The following is a 16,827-nucleotide window of genomic DNA, read 5'->3' on the forward strand; positions in this document are numbered from 1 at the left end:
CGGTGTTTAATGCCTGCTTGCTGCTTAATTATTTGTAATTCATTTTTACTGGGGACGTGTGTGGACTAGCAGAGTTGTCTGGATGGTTTTGAGTTGAGTTGGGGAGTGGATTGGTTGTGTTGAGTTGAGGCCGTTAGGTTGTTGAGTAGGTGATTGGGTTGTTTGAGTGGATTACTGGTGCATTTGTTGGGTGGGTGGGTTACTGAATGGGGCTGGGTTGGGTTGGGTTATTGGTTCAGTTCAGTCGGCTTGGGTTACTGATTGAATAGAGTCGGGTTAGATTGAGTTGGACTGGATTATTACTTGCATAGAGTTGGGTTAGGTTGGGCTGAGTTGGTTTGGGTTCTTGGTTGGGTTACGTTGGTTGAGTTGGATTGAATTAGTGGTTAAGTAGAGTTGGGTTGGATTGAGTTTTTGGTTGGATGGAGTTGGCTTCGGGTCTTGGTTGGGTGGAGTTGGCTTGGAGTCTTGGTTGAGTGGAGTTGGGTTGAGGTCTTGGTTGAGTGGAGTTGAGTTGGGTTCTTGGTTGGCTGGAGTGGTGTTAGGTCCTTGGTTGGGTGCAGTTGGCTTGGGTCCTTGGTTGGGTGGAGTTGGGTTGGGTCCTTGGTTGGGTGGAGCTGGCTTGGGTTATTGGAAGGGGCATTGGAGTGGTGGGTTGTTTGGGTTGGGTTGGAATGGCTGGATGATACGAGGGTGGTGGACAATGTCTGGGATAATGAGCAGACAAGAACTTGTTTGGAGGGTGACTGGAGGAGGAACAGGGGATGATAATGGGGAGACGGGGTTTGTGATAACAGTGGGAGGAGGAGGTTAGATAACTGGGAGGAAATAAGACCATAACTCTGACAGATTTGAAGGGTAAGTCCCTGGGTATCTGGGGGCCCTTTCCCAACACCTCCTCCCATTTAACCTCACACCCCTCCCTACAGCAACTACACCCTGAAGCACATGTCCTTCCCCATGAGCGACATTACAGCCGCTTACCGCAGTGCCCCAGAGAGGACGAACGAGGTGTGGCAGAAGGTGGGTAGAGCCCAGAGCCCTCGGGGCTCAGTTGGAGGGGGTGGGGGTGTGATGAAGTGGGAATGTTCTTAATGTTTTTTCTGAATACTGTGTGGGTGCCTCAATTTCCCATATGCAGTTAGTAAGCATCTAGGTGGGAGCATAAAGGGGTGTGACTGGTGCAGAGCCCTAGGGGCCGGGTGTGATGGTGTCTGCACAAGAATGGCCGACGCCCGGTCTCCTGGTAGCTGATGGCCTGGGCCCCTCCCCGGCAAGGTGCCCAGTGACTGTGTTGGAGAACAGAGGGATCAGGTGGCTCCTGGCCTGGGAAAGGGACAAAGGCAGATCAGGGGCTGGAGAGTTTCAGTTTGGAGCTGGCTGGGGAAATGGAGGGGGGCCAAGACCTGGGGTCTGGCCTCCCTGCCCCCCAAGATGAACCTGACTTAGGGGTCCGGTGTCCGTACCTACAAGCTCTGTTCTACATTGTGTTCCTGCCATCTAATAAACCTTCTGTGTTACTGGTTGGCTAGGAGTCACAGTGAATTGCAGGATGTGGGGGGTGCAGGGCCCTGACTCCCCCACACTCCGTGACAGGGAGGATCCCAAGGGGGCTCTCATCTGCTTCTCTATCTTCCCTCCCCTCCCCCCAGATCCAATGGTGCCTCCTCCGAAATGGCCATTCCCAGAAGTTCTCCCAGGAGCAGGCGTTCCGACTCCAGCAAGGGATCGGCACCAGCAGCGCCGAGCAAGTAAACGTTCCCATCTCCCCGTACCGCCCCCCACGGGCAGGGGGGCTGGCTGGCTCAGGGGAGTGGGGAATGGGACACAGGGCCTTTCCCCTCTAGGGGGCGCCAGCTCCCACCTGGCCCCAGGGTGAAACTGGCTGGCTCAGGGAGGCCAGGAATGGGACACGGGGCCTTTCCCCTCTAGGGGGCGCTGGTTTTGATCCGGCCCCAGGGCGGGGGTCCCGGCTGGCTCTGGGGGTTTTGCGAATAGCCCTGTCCCCCAGCAGATGATCAGACGGCTGTGCCTGCGGGTCCAGGAGGAGGTGAGGGCTCTGCACAGCTGCCCTGCCGATACCGTCCAGGAGGAGGTGCTCTACGCTCGGGAGCTCATGAAGGAGGCCAAGAACTCGCGGGCGGTGAGACAGACCCCTCCGTCTGGGCCCTGCCCCATTCCCTCCATCCCCAGCCCTCTCTGTCCATCCCCTGTTCCTCCCTCCCATCTGATCCCATCCCCTTCCCCTCGGTCTCACCTTCCTCCTGCCTTTCTTCTCTGTCTCTCCTCTTCCCAGATGTTCCCCACATCTGTACGCAGCACCCCTGTCTGAACACTGGCTCCTCTAGCTGAGGCCACATCCAGTCCTGCTGGCCCAGACAGTAGCTCTCCAGATGTTACCACAGCTGTATCCCGTGTCCCTGACACTGCCTATGCAGATGTTGACACATCTGGCTCTTCCATCGCCAGATACAAACTACCTCCCCAGATGATACTACAACTGCATCCTCTGGTGGCCACTGTCTGCACAGCTGGATCCTCCATCTCTGGCCCAGTCACTGTCACCAGATGTTGCCACAGCAGTACTCCATATCTCTGGCTAAACACTCTTTCTGCAGATGTCGACACATCTGGACCTTCTATCCTCAGCCAGAAACGAGCCCCCCCCCTCAGATGTTGCCACCGCTGTAGCCTCTATCCCTGGCCCAGGAACAAGCTCCCCAGATGTTGTCAGGTCTGGATCCTCTATCCCCAGCCACAGCGGTATCCTCTGTCCCTCGTGGGACACAGCCTCCCCCAGTGTTGCCACAGCTGTACACAGCTGGATCCTCCATCCCTGGCCTAGGAACAAACTCCCCAAATAATGCCATAGCTGCACACTGTAGCCCCTCCCTCCACGCACACCTGTCCCTGTTCACCCCGCCCCCCTCTGTACGCTCTCTCTCCCCCCAGCTGTTCCCCAGCCTCTACGAACTGGGACACATCTTGGCGAGCGACGGGCCCGTCCGACAGCGGCTGGAGTCTGTGGCCAATGAGGTCTCCAAGGCCGTGGACAAGGAGCTGCAGGTGATGAGCCGGGGACCCTGGGTCTCCCTGGGGGGGTTGGGAGACTCAGTATGGGGGTACCCCAGGTCTCACTTGTGGGGCTGAGGGGCTCAGTTTGGGGGGACACTGGGTCTCACTGAGAGGCTTGGGGGACCCTGAGTCTCATTAGGAGGGTTGGGGAGCTCAGTTTGGGGGGACCCCAGGTCTTATGTGTTACTAAGGGAGCTCAGTGTGGGGGGCCCAGCTCTGGGGCACTTGGGGGTGACTTGGTGTTTCGGGGGACCCCCTTTCTGACCGGCAGGGTCCCTTCCAGGTGATCCTGGAGTCCATGGTGACGCTGACCCAGGAGCTCTGCCCCAGGGCCATGCAGGCGGCCGAGGGCCACAACAAGATGCTGGGGGCTGTGTCGGAGCGGGTGACCGTCCCCCGCAACTTCATCCGGGGGGCGCTGCTGGAGCAGGCCGGGCAGGACATCCAGAACAAGCTGAAGTGAGTCGTGGAGTGGGGACAGGGGCAGGCGTGGGAGCTGTGGGGGGAGGGGCAGTGTGCGTAGGGGGGGTCCCCAAGGAGGGCTTGGGGGGGGGCTGCCCAGTCTCTGACCCCCCTCCCCTGTTTGTCCCCAGCGAGGTGAAGTTGTCTGTGGTGACGTATCTCACCAACTCCATCGTGGAGGAGCTGCTGGAGGAGCTGTACAACACCCACAAGATCCTGGTGAGCCCCCCCAGTGACCCCGGCTCCCCAATGAACCCCCAGTCACCCCAGTCACCCCCAGCCTGCCACAGTGACCCTGGCCCCCCAATGAGCCCCTAGCCCCCCAGTCACCGCCAACCTCCCACAGTGACCCCAGTCTCGCAATGACCCTGGCCCCCCAATGACCCCCAGCCGCCTACACTGGTCCCCAGCCCCATAGTGACTCCCCAGCCCCCCACAATGACCCTCCAGACCCCTCAGTCACTCCAGACCCCCACACTGACCACCAGCCCCACACAGAGACCCCCAGCCCCCCACAGTCATCCTCAGTCCTCCACACTGACTCCCAGCCCCACACAGTCACCCCCATCTCCCCACAGCCACCCCCAGCACTGACCCTCCCTGCTCCCTCACACTCTCAGCCCCTCACCAGCCCTCATACACCCCACAGCCCCACCCCCCCACTCCCACTGCATTACCCCTAGACCCCCATCTCCCCAACCTCACATGTCCACAGGACCCCTACTTCCCCCTCTCTCCTCTCAAATGCAGAATCTGTACCCCACCCTTACCTTTTCCCTCAGCCCCCCAAACCCTCCTCAGTCCCCTCTGACCCCTGGGTCATGTCAATAATCTCTCTCCCCCCTCCCATAGACCCGGCACATCACCCACCTCAAACAGCTCTCCGAGGGGCAGGGCGGGGCCGGGAGCTCTGGGGGGACCCCACTGGACCAGCCCCCCAGGAACCAGCTGAGAGATCAGGAAGAGATCACGGACGATGAGCTGGGAACCAGCATTGTAAGCAATGGGGAGAGGGCACAGCCCTGCCGGCCCTTCTGCCAGCCCCCCACCCCCCAAGGCAGGGAGGGGACCCCCCCATACCCGGCTCTGAGGTCACCCTGCTCTCCCCTCTGCAGGACACCATCGCTATCAAGAGGCAAAAACATGGCAGGAAAATCCGACCTGTCTCAGCTTTTATCGGTGAGTGACTGTCTCACATCAGATCTCCTCCTTCTCCATCCACCACTTATGCATCCACCCACCCACTCACCCCTTATCCACCACTTCATCCACCCATCCATCCGTCCACCACCTCTGATCCATCCATCTATCCACCCACCCACTGCTTCATCCACCCGTCCATCCATCCACCCCTTATCCACTGCTTCATCCATCCATCCCCATACACACCCCTCCATCCATCCTCTGTCCATCCACCCCTTATCCACCACTTCATCCACCCATCCATCCGTCCACCACCTCTGATCCATCCATCTATCCACCCACCCACTGCTTCATCCACCCGTCCATCCATCCACCCCTTATCCACTGCTTCATCCATCCATCCCCATACACACCCCTCCATCCATCCTCTGTCCATCCACCCCTTATCCACCACTTCATCCACCCATCCATCCGTCCACCACCTCTGATCCATCCATCTATCCACCCACCCACTGCTTCATCCACCCGTCCATCCATCCACCCCTTATCCACTGCTTCATCCATCCATCCCCATACACATCCCTCCATCCATCCTCTGTCCATCCATCTATCCACCTGTCCATCCATCCACCCCTTATCCACTGCTTCATCCATCCATCCCCATACACATCCCTCCATCCATCCTCTGTCCATCCATCTATCCACCTGTCCATCCATCCACCCCTTATCCACCACTTCATCCACCCATCCATCCGTCCACCACCTCTGATCCATCCATCTATCCACCCACCCACTGCTTCATCCACCCGTCCATCCATCCACCCCTTATCCACTGCTTCATCCACCCATCCATCCATCCACCACCTCTGATCCATCCATCTATCCACCCACCCACTGCTTCATCCACCCGTCCATCCATCCACCCCTTATCCACTGCTTCATCCATCCATCCCCATACACATCCCTCCATCCATCCTCTGTCCATCCACCCCTTATCCACCACTTCATCCATCCATCCCCATACACACCCCTCCATCCATCCATCCATCTATCCACCCACCCACTGCTTCATCCACCCGTCCATCCATCCACCCCTTATCCACTGCTTCATCCATCCATCCCCATACACACCCCTCCATCCATCCTCTGTCCATCCACCCCTTATCCACCACTTCATCCATCCATCCCCATACACACCCCTCCATCCATCCATTCATCTATCCACTCACCCACTGCTTCATCCACCTGTCCATCCATCCACCTCTTATCCACCGCTTCATCCATCCATCCCCATACACACCCCTCCATCCATCCATCCATCCATCTATCCACCCACCCACTGCTTCATCCACCCATCCATCCATCCACCCCTTATCCACCGCTTCATCCATCCATCCCCATACACACCCCTCCATCCATCCATCCATCTATCCACCCACCCACTGCTTCATCCACCTGTCCATCCATCCACCCCTTATCCACTGCTTCATCCATCCATCCCCATACACACCCCTCCATCCATCCATCCATCTATCCACCCACCCACTGCTTCATCCATCCATCCCCATACACACCCCTCCATCCATCCTCTATCCACCAACCCACTGCTTCATCCACCTGTCCATCCATCCACCCCTTATCCACTGCTTCATCCATCCATCCCCATACACACCCCTCCATCCATCCTCTGTCCATCCACCCCTTATCCACCACTTCATCCATCCATCCCCATACACACCCCTCCATCCATCCATCTATCCACCCACCCACTGCTTCATCCACCTGTCCATCCATCCACCCCTTATCCACTGCTTCATCCATCCATCCCCATACACACCCCTCCATCCATCCTCTGTCCATCCACCCCTTATCCACCACTTCATCCATCCATCCCCATACACACCCCTCCATCCATCCATCCATCTATCCACCCACCCACTGCTTCATCCACCTGTCCATCCATCCACCCCTTATCCACCACTTCATCTATCCATCCCCATCCACGCCCCCATCCATCCATCCACACAACCCTTCCTCTGTTGCTCGCCCTCTACTCTCTCCCACTCTCTCTGCTTCCCCCGACAGGCGGGGCTGACCCAGACACTGATGTCGCACACCCCTGGGGAACCAACTCGCCATCAGGCTGGCACTCCTCATCGGCCAGCAGCCAGTACTCACATTCCCGCAGCCCCTCCTTTGAGGGACTGACCGAGCTCCCCACCGAGGGCTCCCGACTGGAGCACCACACCCGCGGCCGGCCCCGGCCCCCCCGCTGCATCCCCCTGGGCCCCCACCAGAATGTGAGTCACACCGACCCCGCCACCTCGCTCAGCCACGCCTTCGATTTCTCCTTCACTCCTCCACCCGGTTTCTCAGTTTTGTTCCTTTTCCTAGTCCTTCCTTTTCTCATTCAGTCCCTCATTTTCTCCTTTCTGCAGTCGATTTCTCCTTCATTCGTTCATTTTCTCATTCCTTTGGTTTTTCGTTCCCTTCTTGTTCATTTATTTTGTCCTTTGTTTTTCATAAGAACGGCCGTACCGGGTCAGACCAAAGGTCCATCTAGCCCAGTATCCTGTCTGCCGACAGTGGCCAATGCCAGGTGCCCCAGAGGGAGTGAACCTAACAGGCAATGATCAAGTGATCTCTCTCCTGCCGTCCATCTCCATCCTCTTACAAACAGAGGCTAGGGACACCATTCCTTACCCATCCTGGCTAATAGCCATTTATGGACTTCACCACCATGTATTTATCCAGTTCTCTTTTAAACCCTGTTATAGTCCAGCCTTCACAACCTCCTCAGGCAAGGAGTTCCACAGGTTGACTGTGCGCTGCGTGAAGAAGAACTTCCTTTTATTTGTTTTAAACCTGCTGCCTGTTAATTTCATTTGGTGGCCCCTAGTTCTTGTATTATGGGAATAAGTAAATAACTTTTCCTTATCCACTTTCTCCACATCACTCATGATTTTGTATATCTCTATCATATCCCCCCTTAGTCTCCTCTTTTCCAAGCTGAAGAGGCCTAGCCTCTTTAATCTTTCCTCATATGGGACCCTCTCCAACCCCCTAATCATTTAGTTGCCCTTTTCTGAACCTTTTCTAGTGCTAGAATATCTTTTTTGAGGTGAGGAGACCACATCTGTACACAGTATTCGAGATGTGGGCGTACCATGGATTTATATAAGGGCAATAATATATTCTCAGTCTTATTTCGTTTGCTTATTTGCTTATGTAGTAGGAAGAGAGTCTGTGGGATACAAGTACTGTGCTTCACCGACAATAAACTTGGCTGGGTGCCTTCATCCCTTAACAGATCTTGTGGTCACTGGGCAGTTTGCTCGAGTGCTGCTCTGCCAGCTGTCAGCGCAGAGCTGGGGCGGCACACGGAGAGAACGCACACTTGCAGCCAAACATCTATCAACATCTAACCACAGCTTATTCATTTATTCTCCATTTTGTGTTCCTTCTTTCATTCATTGATTTTCTTATTCATTTGTTCCTTCTCTTATTTGTTTCCTTATTCATTTGTTCTTACTTTCATTCATTCGTTCATTTTCTCATTCATTTGTTCCTTCTTCCATTCTTTCACTCATTTATTTTTTCATTCCATTGTTCCTTTCCCCATTCATCCGTTTGTTCATCTTCCCCTCTATTCTCTTATTTGTTCCTTTGTTCAGTCTGTTGTCCAGCCTCTCCTTTGTTCACTCATTCTTTTCCTTCTTTCTCTCTCTGTCTTTCCTCAATTGCATCCTTTTGGACTGACTCTTGCTCCAGCCCCAGAGCCTGGTGGGTAATGAGCTGAAGCAGACACATGCAAGTGGAAATTATCCACCACCAAAACAGGAAGTCCTGCCCACTGGAGACGCTACTTCCTGTTTCCCCATGGAAAGCAGGAAGAGCCATTCTTAAAGTGGGAGGAGTTAAAAGCTGTATCTCAAGACTCCAAAACAGGAAGTCCAAGTCACTGGAGGCAGGACTTCCCATTTTGCCTGAGGAGACAGGGGGAGGAGAAGGAGCAAGTCTTAAAGTGGCAGCAGCTAATTCCGTGCTTCTCACACCTCTCCTCGGCAGGCTCGGACACCGGGGTCCACTGAACCCCAGCGGCAGGAGAATGGGATGGTGCCGCGACTGGATGAGGGGCTGGAGGAATTTTTTAGCAGGCGAGTCCTCACGGATAACACCAGGTGGTACCATATACCCTAGGGGAGCGGGAAAGGGTGGGGATGACCCCAGTCTGATTCTCTGACCACCCCCACTACTCTCCTCTGCCCCCTTCAGCTATCCATGGACCCCCAGAGGCTATGGGGTGAGACCAGGCCCCTCAGACGCGCTGCCCCCCGTGCAGAAGAAGAGGCGAAAGGGGCTTTTCCATTTTCGGAGGCATCGGAGCCTCAAGGGGGAGAGGGAGGTTGAAGACACCGTGTGGGGGGCCCCCCACAGCTCCCCTGGCACCCCCCAGGGGACAGCAGATGAGCCCAAGGCACCAATGCGGAGTTCAGCCAGTCTGGATGAGGGAGAGGAGCAGGAACCCTGTGGAATGGGAATTCCCCTCCCCGGGATGGGGGGCAGCGGAGGAAATGGGGTGAAGGGGCTGCCCCCCAGAGGGAAGCAGGTAAGGAGGCACTGTGCTGCAGGGAGTAGGGCAGGAGGGGCCAGCAGGGGTCACTGTGTTCAACTGCCTCTGTTTTTGTAGGGTCCCGCTGCTGATCGTTCCCCCAACGCTGTGAGGGCGGAGTCGGATTCTTCAGAGGCGGAGCTACTGCAGCCCTCCCGAGTCCAGGGCATCGCCCTGCCCGGAATGGGGCGGAGCCTGTATGGGAAGAAAGAGGTATGTGGGGTGTGAGAGGAGGTGCATACCTGTAGGGGCGGGGCCTGAGGACAGGCCACACCCCCTCAATGCCTCAAGGTCTGCAACCCCCCCCCCAACCCCTCATGGTCTGGACCGAAGTTGAGGAGGGAGGGGCTCTCTGGGGGCATGGCCTGAGGGTGGAGGCCACACCCACTTAACCCCTGGTGGGCTGGTCCCGACTCTCCTTTCCCCTCACTCTGGTTTCAGGGGGCGGAGCTGCAGAGGGCGGGCAGCCTGCGGGCTCGAGAGAGGAGGAGGTCCTCAGACGACTCAGGTAGGGGCAAACCCCAAATTCTGGCCCTGCCCCTATCCTAGCTCCCCCAATCTGATACACCCCCTTCTCTCTCCCCCACAGAGAAAGGGGGCTGGAGACCCCAGCCCCCTCCTCAGAGCTCCAAGCCAACATTTGCCACCATTCGAAGGGCTGAGGCCAGCTGGGATATCGGTAAGGGCTGCGAGCTTTTCTGCAGCAGTGCCCCCAGGGCTGCGAGCTTCCCCGCAGCAGTGCCCCCAGGGCTGCGAGCTTCCCCGCAGCAGTGCCCCCAGGGCTGCGAGCTTTTCTGCAGCAGTGCCCCCAGGGCTGCGAGCCTCCCAGCAGCAGTGCCCCCAGGGCTGCAAGCTTCCCCGCAGCAGTGCCCCCAGGGCTGCAAACTTCCCTGCAGCAGTGCCCCCAGTGCTGCGAGCCTCCCAGCAGCAGTGCCCCCAGGGCTGCGAGCCTCCCAGCAGCAGTGCCCCCAGGGCTGCGAGCTTCCCCGCAGCAGTGCCCCCAGGGCTGCGAGCTTCCCAGTAGCAGTGCCCCCAGGGCTCCGAGCTTCCCCGCAGCAGTGCCCCCAGGTCTGCAAGCTTCCCCGCAGCAGTGCCCCCAGGTCTGCAAGCTTCCCCGCAGCAGTGCCCCCAGGGCTAGGAGCTTCCCCACAGCAGTGCCCCCAGGGCTGTGAACTTCCCCACAGCAGTGCCCCCAGGTCTGCGAGCTTCCCAGTAGCAGTGCCCCCAGGGCTCCAAACTTCCCCACAGCAGTGCCTTCAGGGCTCCGAGCTTCCCCGCAGCAGTGCCCCCAGGTCTGCAAGCTTCCCCGCAGCAGTGCCCCCAGGGCTACGAGCTTCCCCGCAGCAGTGCCCCCAGGGCTGCGAGCTTCCCCGCAGCAGTGCCCCCAGGGCTGTGAGCTTCCCTAGAGCAGTGTCCCCAGCCAGAGGAGGAGCTCTGGGGTTGCAAGCTTCTCCACAACAGTGTCCCCATTGCTCATGTGGTTTCTCCCTCCCCCTATTCTGTCAGCGGAGGAGAGCTCCCAGCTGGACCAAGAGGGGATGAACGTCTCCAGCGGGGCCCCCAGAGTGGAGATGGGGGAGAAGCCCCCTAGCCCCAGCTTCCTGGCATCTGGAAAGGTGAGGGGGGGGCTGCAATGGCGGGAGGCTAGGGGGTGAAGTGGCGGACAGAGAGGGGGTAGAAGCTGTGAGCTTCCCCCCAGCAGTGCCCCCAGGAGGTCAGGATGGGGTTTGGGGTGCTCTGTGGCATTACCAGGGGGGCTAACTGCTCTGATTCTCTCTCCCCCCCAACCCCATTCCCTAGCAGGCCAGGGAGCTGCCTTCCGGCCCCCGCCCCCCAAAGCCAGTAGCCGTCCCCCGTGGCCGAAAGCCCCCAACTCAGCCGGAGAGGAGCCAGAGCAGTGAGGAGGGGGTAGGTGGGGCCGGCCCCACCGAGACTCGGACCTCCCCCCCCATCGCCCACCCCCGACCGGACCACTTGGAAACAGAAGGTATCAGGAGCAGGTCTTGAGGCATGAGACCTTTCCCTTCCAGGGGGCACCGGCTTCCATCCGGCCCCAGGCATGGGACTGGCTGTTCAGGCGGGTTGAGGATGAGACACAGGCCTTCCACCCTCTCTCTCTTTCCAGGGGATTCTGAGGGGGGGCGGAAGGCGGCCCCCCTGAAACCCCAGCGAACGCGCCGGGCGCAGTCCTGTGACAAGCTGGAGTCAGACCGGGGTCGAGATCCTGGATCCCGAGGTGACACCCTGAACTGAGGGGGGAACAGGAGCCTGGGGCTGCGAGCTTCCCCCCCTGCAGTGCCCTCAGCTGGGCTGTTTCTCAGGATATAACCCCTTCCCCTCTCCCACTCTCAATAGGTGCCACTACCGCCCCCCTGCCGGACCCCCCTCCTCCCCCACCCTCGGAGCGGCATCAGCCCCCTCGGAAACCCCGTCTCCCCATCTCCCGGCCTTTCCTCTCCGTGGACCAGGCTGGCGGTGAGTAAAACGGCCCCTCTGAGCCACAGAGGGTTAACAACCCCCCACCCGGCCGCCCCTCTCCCACCCTGGCACCTTGTCTGTGTCTCCGCAGGAACCCAGGAGTCCGGGACAAACTGACGGACCAGCTATCCAAGTATCAGCCGTGCCACCAGCTGGGAGGAGATGGGGAACGTGGAAGCCCGAGCACAGAGAGAGAGAGGGGAGCACTGGGCCTTCCCTGAGAGCCAGCCATGGGCCCCTTCCCAAAAACAAGGATCAACCCCACACACACATGACCATGGGGCTGCAGACCCACCCTGCCCTTCTGCCTCGCTTTCACTCCTCTATTTGGGCCTGCCTTGTTCCCTCACTTCTGCCCCCCCCATCCCTTGAGGGACAGACCCCTGTTTTCATGGGGTGCCCCCCAGAGGGAGGAGGCATCACTCCCCCGGGAGGAAACATGGCGCAGGACTCTGAATGCGGCTCATCCCCCCTGCACCCTCCGCCACCCCCCAGCCACCCTCCCCCCATTTTCCACCCCGCCAGGGATCGTGTCTATTTTCAGCTTGTACAGAACGAAGAGAGAAATAAATTCTATATGGCGACCGGAGCAGGCCTGAGGGCGTCTCCTTTGTTCCTCCGGGGGGCGGGAGGCAGGAGTGGCCCCTCTTCTGGGGGGGCCCCCTGGGCTGTGGGCACCAGGAGTCACCGTCCCAATCTTGGGGGGCGGGGTCACAGACTGGGTTGTAGTTCTCAGACGTGACCAGCAGGGGGCGCAGGGAGCTAGAGAGAGAGAGAGAGAGAGAGAGAGAGAGATCTATATCCACACACACACACACACACACACACCAGTTCTCAGCCCCTCCACCAGGGGCAGCAAGGACACCCTCCCCCAACACATTCTACTCCAACACAGGTTGTGTTGCTGTGTACCCCCTCAAAGCCCTTCAAAAGTCTTGTGCAGGGGTGTGGGTGGGACATCACCCTCGTCCCATTGTGTGCGAGTGTTGCTGTGTGTGTTTGTGGTGGGCCCTTGTGGCGGTGGCTGTGGGAAGAGGGTGAGTTTGCTGTGTGTTTTGGGGCTGGCTTGCCATGAGCGGAGCGCTCCTGTGGTGGGTGTGTCCCTGTTGAGTTGTGTGTTGTGTCTGCTCATATGAGTGGTATTGTGTGTGTTTGGGGGGAGGAGGGTTCCTTGCCATGTGTGTCCCATTGCTGTGTGGTGCGTCCATGCTGTGTTCTGTCTCTTTGTGCAGGTTGTGTTGTTTGGTGTGGTGCCTTCCTGGCTAGAAATGTTGTGTCCCTGTTGTGTTGTGTCCCCATATTGTGTGCCTATGGGGGGTGTTTGCAGCAGCTTCTTGCCCTCGTTGGCTCCCTGTGCTGTTCTGTGTGTCTGTTGTTGTTTTGTGTGGTTATAGTGGGTCCTTTCTGTGTGTCCCAGTGTCGTGTGTCCCTGCCCCTGTGTGCATTGGGTTGTGTGTTTCTGGTGCTGCCTTGCTGTGAGCATTGTGGCCCTGTTGTGTCTGCCCATAGGAGTGTGTGTTGGGGACATGGTGTGTATTTGTGGTGCCTCCTTGCTCATGTCATATGTGTGTGTGTGTGTGTGTGTGTGTGTGTGTGTGTGTGTGTGTGTGTGTGTGTGTGTGTGCAGCAATTTCTTGGTGTGTATCAGGTCCTGGTGTTGTGTGATGTGTTGTGTCTGTAAGGTGTCTGTTTGTGATGGCTGCTTGCGATGTCTCTCTGCTGTACCATGTGTCCTTGAGTGTGTTCCAGTCTCTCTCTCTCTCTCTCACACACACACGCACACACACACACACACACAAGCCCCGCCCCCTGCACAGCAATATCTGGAGCGGAATGAGGGACCACAGCAGAGAGGCGGGAGGAGAAATACGGGTCAGGGCAGGAGAGAGCGATCCGCCCAGGGAGCGAGACAGCTGGAGAGGAGGACAGGAGGGAAGGAGAGAGTGTAGAAGAGGGGAAGGAGGAGGGGTGAGAAGGAGGGAGGGTAGAAGAGGGGAAGGAGGAGGGGTGAGAAGGAGGGAGGGTAGAAGAGGGGAAGGAGGAGGGCAGAGAAGGAGGGAGGGTAGAAGAGGAGAAGGAGGAGGGCAGAGAAGGAGGGAGGGTAGAAGAGGGGAAGGAGGAGGGGTGAGAAGGAGGGAGGGTAGAAGAGGGGAAGGAGGAGGGCAGAGAAGGAGGGAGGGTAGAAGAGGAGAAGGAGGAGGGCAGAGAAGGAGGGAGGGTAGAAGAGGGGAAGGAGGAGGGCAGAGAAGGAGGGAGGGTAGAAGAGGGGAAGGAGGAGGCAGAGAAGGAGGGAGGGTAGAAGAGGGGAAGGAGGAGGGCAGAGAAGGAGGGATAGAGAATAAGACAGAATATCTTATTGCCTGTGTATAAATGCATGGTACGCCCACATCTAGAATACTGTGTACAGATGTGGTCTCCTCACCTCAAAAAAGCTATACTGGCACTAGAAAAGGTTCAGAAAAGGGCAACTAAAATGATCAGGAGTTTGGAACAGGTCCCATATGAGGAGACATTAAAGAGGCTGGGACTCTTCAGCTTGGAAAAGAGGAGACTAAGGGGGGATATGACAGAGGTATAGAAAATCATGAGTGATGTGAGTAAGGGAAAGTTATTTACATGTGAGCAGAGTCAGGATGAGCTCCACCCTGACATCTGGTGGTGAATTACGGGGAGCGAGGAAAGGAATTCTAGGTGTTTGCATTTGCACACCCACCCCACCTAGCATAGCCCACGGCAGCCTGGGATGGTTATTTTGACAGCTCTGGGATCCCCAATTTCTTTGTTATTGGGACAAGAGGAAAAAAAAGTGCTGTCACCCTGATTATGTGAATGAGGAACCATGAGACTGTGTTATGATAGAAATGACTCAACCTCAATTACGTAGCACTCGCTAGACAAGGGACATGGGTGCCAAAGCCCAGTGAATGGAGAGAGGTTGGGGACTGGTGTGTGTACTTGATGGTATGGGCCCCTTGTGAGGGTGTGGCACAATAATTGCACATCCTCCTCTCTCCACTGTTAAAGAGTAGAGCTAATTTTGATTCCATTAGGAGTCCATCTAGAGGCTGCTGAGCTGAATTCATGTTGGGCCAGTGGTGCACCAGCACCAGGGCTCCCCTACTAAGAGCTGAAATCACTAAAAGAGCTGAGCTTACTGAGCTGAGATCACTGAGTGCTGTGTTAGCTAGTGGCGGAGCCTGAAGATCTCTCGCTAAGCGGCTGGCAGAGCGGAGCAGTTTGCAGTGTGTTGGAGCAGCCCATGGAGGAGTGAGCGGAGCGGAGCGGTTTGCTGGAGTGGCTCACAGGTCGGCTGGAGGAGCGGCACGGCTGGTGTAGTGGAGCTGGTCGTGGTGAAGGCTGCAGCAGAACTCCATGGAGAGGGGAAGCAGTCAGCCTTGGCCCACGTAAGGTGCCCCTTAACACCCTGTGCGCCCCCTCTCATTTCCACCCAGGCTGGGGGGTAAAACTCTGCAGATAAACTTTTGAACTCTGGGGTGGCACTGACTGAGGACAGAGACTTTCGGGTTGTTGGACTTTGGGGTGATTGGGCTTAAGACCCTAAGTGGGAAAGGACAGTGCCAAACGTACTTGGAGGTGGGTTTTTTGTTTATGGTTTGTGTTATAATCCTGTTTGTGGTGTTTCTCCAGTGGGATGCCACATTGTTTCCCTCCTTTATTAAAGGGTTTTGCTACACTCAGACTCCCTGCTTGCGAGAGGGGAAGTATTGCCTCCTAGAGGCGCCCGGGGGGGTGGTATGTGAGTGTCCCAGGTCACTGGGTGGGGGCTCGAGCCGGTTATGCATTGTGTTCTTGAAACGGACCTCTGGATACTGAACCCGGCCCTTGTTGCTGCCAACTCAGAGAGGCAGACGGGTTACAGACTTATTCCCATAATACAAGAACTAGGGGTCACCAAATGAAATTAATGGGCAGCAGGTTTAAAATAAATAAAAGGAAGTTCTTCTTCACGCAGCGCACAGTCAACCTGTGGAACTCCTTGCCTGAGCAGGTTGTGAAGGCTGGACTATAGCAGGGTTTAAAAGAGAACTGGATAAATTCATGGTGGCTAAGTCCATAAATGGCTATTAGCCAGGATGGGTAAGGAATGGTGTCCCTAGCCTCTGTTTGTCAGAGGATGGAGATGGATGGTAGGAGAGAGATCACTTGATCATTGCCTGTTAGGTTCACTCCCTCTAGGGCACCTGGCATTGGCCACTGTCAGTAGACAGATACTGGGCTTGATGGACCTTTGGTCTGACCCAGTACGGCCGTTCTTATGTTCTTATGGAGCATAGAAGAGGGGAAGGAGGAGGGTGAGAAGGAGGGAGCATAGAAGAGGAGAAGGAGGAGGGCAGAGAAGGAGGGAGCGAAGAAGAGAGGAAGGAGGAGGGCAGAGAAGGAGGGAGCATAGAAGAGGAGAAGAAGGAGGGCAGAGAAGGAGGGAGCATAGAAGAGGAGAAGGAGGAGAGCAGAGAAGGAGGGAGCATAGAAGAGGAGAAGGAGGAGGGCAGAGAAGGAGGGAGCGTAGAAGAGGGGAAGGAGGAGGGTGAGAAGGAGGGAGTGAAGCAGAGAGACAGGCTGAGAGGCAGAGTGTGCCAGGGTCAGCGAAGGAGACATCCCTATGCCCAGGAGCCAGGGAGTGAAGCACCAGAGAGGAGTAGCGGGGAAGGAGGGAGTGTGGCAGAGACGGAGGAGGAGAGAGACCCGCGGGGTGAGGAGCGGGGAAGGAGGGAGTGTGGCAGAGGTGGAGGAGGAGAGAGACCCGCGGGGTGAGGAGCAGGGAAGGAGGGAGTGCGGCAGAGGCGGAGGAGGAGAGAGACCCGCAGGGGGAGGAGCGGGGAAGGAGGGAGTGTGGCAGAGGCGGAGGAGGAGAGAGAACCGCGGGGGGAGGAGCGGGGAAGGAGGGAGTGCGGCAGAGGCGGAGGAGGAGAGAGACCCGCGGGACGCAGGGGGAGGAGCGGGGAAGGAGGGAGTGTGGCCGAGGCGGAGGAGGAGAGAGACCCGCGGGACGCAGGGGGAGTAGCGGGGAAGGAGGGAGTGCGGCAGAGGCGGAGGAG

At 57.5% G+C, this 16,827-nt stretch overlaps 1 protein-coding gene across 4 annotated transcripts in view; it reads left to right on the forward strand.

Moving 5' to 3' along the window:
• The window catches only part of CARMIL3 (capping protein regulator and myosin 1 linker 3), a 39,539-nt gene extending 27,180 nt beyond the window's left edge, over positions 1 to 12,359 (forward strand). The window contains exons 23-41 of one of the 4 annotated variants that reach the window (XM_050918958.1): positions 930 to 1,023; positions 1,653 to 1,751; positions 2,012 to 2,143; positions 2,953 to 3,066; positions 3,359 to 3,534; positions 3,669 to 3,756; positions 4,390 to 4,533; positions 4,653 to 4,716; positions 6,766 to 6,980; positions 8,749 to 8,861; positions 8,956 to 9,289; positions 9,371 to 9,505; positions 9,734 to 9,800; positions 9,882 to 9,971; positions 10,799 to 10,908; positions 11,096 to 11,279; positions 11,418 to 11,528; positions 11,648 to 11,767; positions 11,862 to 12,359. In XM_050918958.1, coding sequence (XP_050774915.1) covers positions 930 to 1,023; positions 1,653 to 1,751; positions 2,012 to 2,143; positions 2,953 to 3,066; positions 3,359 to 3,534; positions 3,669 to 3,756; positions 4,390 to 4,533; positions 4,653 to 4,716; positions 6,766 to 6,980; positions 8,749 to 8,861; positions 8,956 to 9,289; positions 9,371 to 9,505; positions 9,734 to 9,800; positions 9,882 to 9,971; positions 10,799 to 10,908; positions 11,096 to 11,279; positions 11,418 to 11,528; positions 11,648 to 11,767; positions 11,862 to 11,887 — 2,416 coding nt within the window. In that variant the 3' untranslated portion in view covers positions 11,888 to 12,359. The other 3 variants (XM_050918959.1, XM_050918957.1, XM_050918960.1) reach the window with 3 other exon arrangements.
• Positions 12,360 to 16,827: the final 4,468 nt, after the last annotated feature.

This window comes from Gopherus flavomarginatus, chromosome 11 (assembly GCF_025201925.1).
Source record: "Gopherus flavomarginatus isolate rGopFla2 chromosome 11, rGopFla2.mat.asm, whole genome shotgun sequence".
NCBI classification, from domain to species: domain Eukaryota; kingdom Metazoa; phylum Chordata; order Testudines; family Testudinidae; genus Gopherus; species Gopherus flavomarginatus.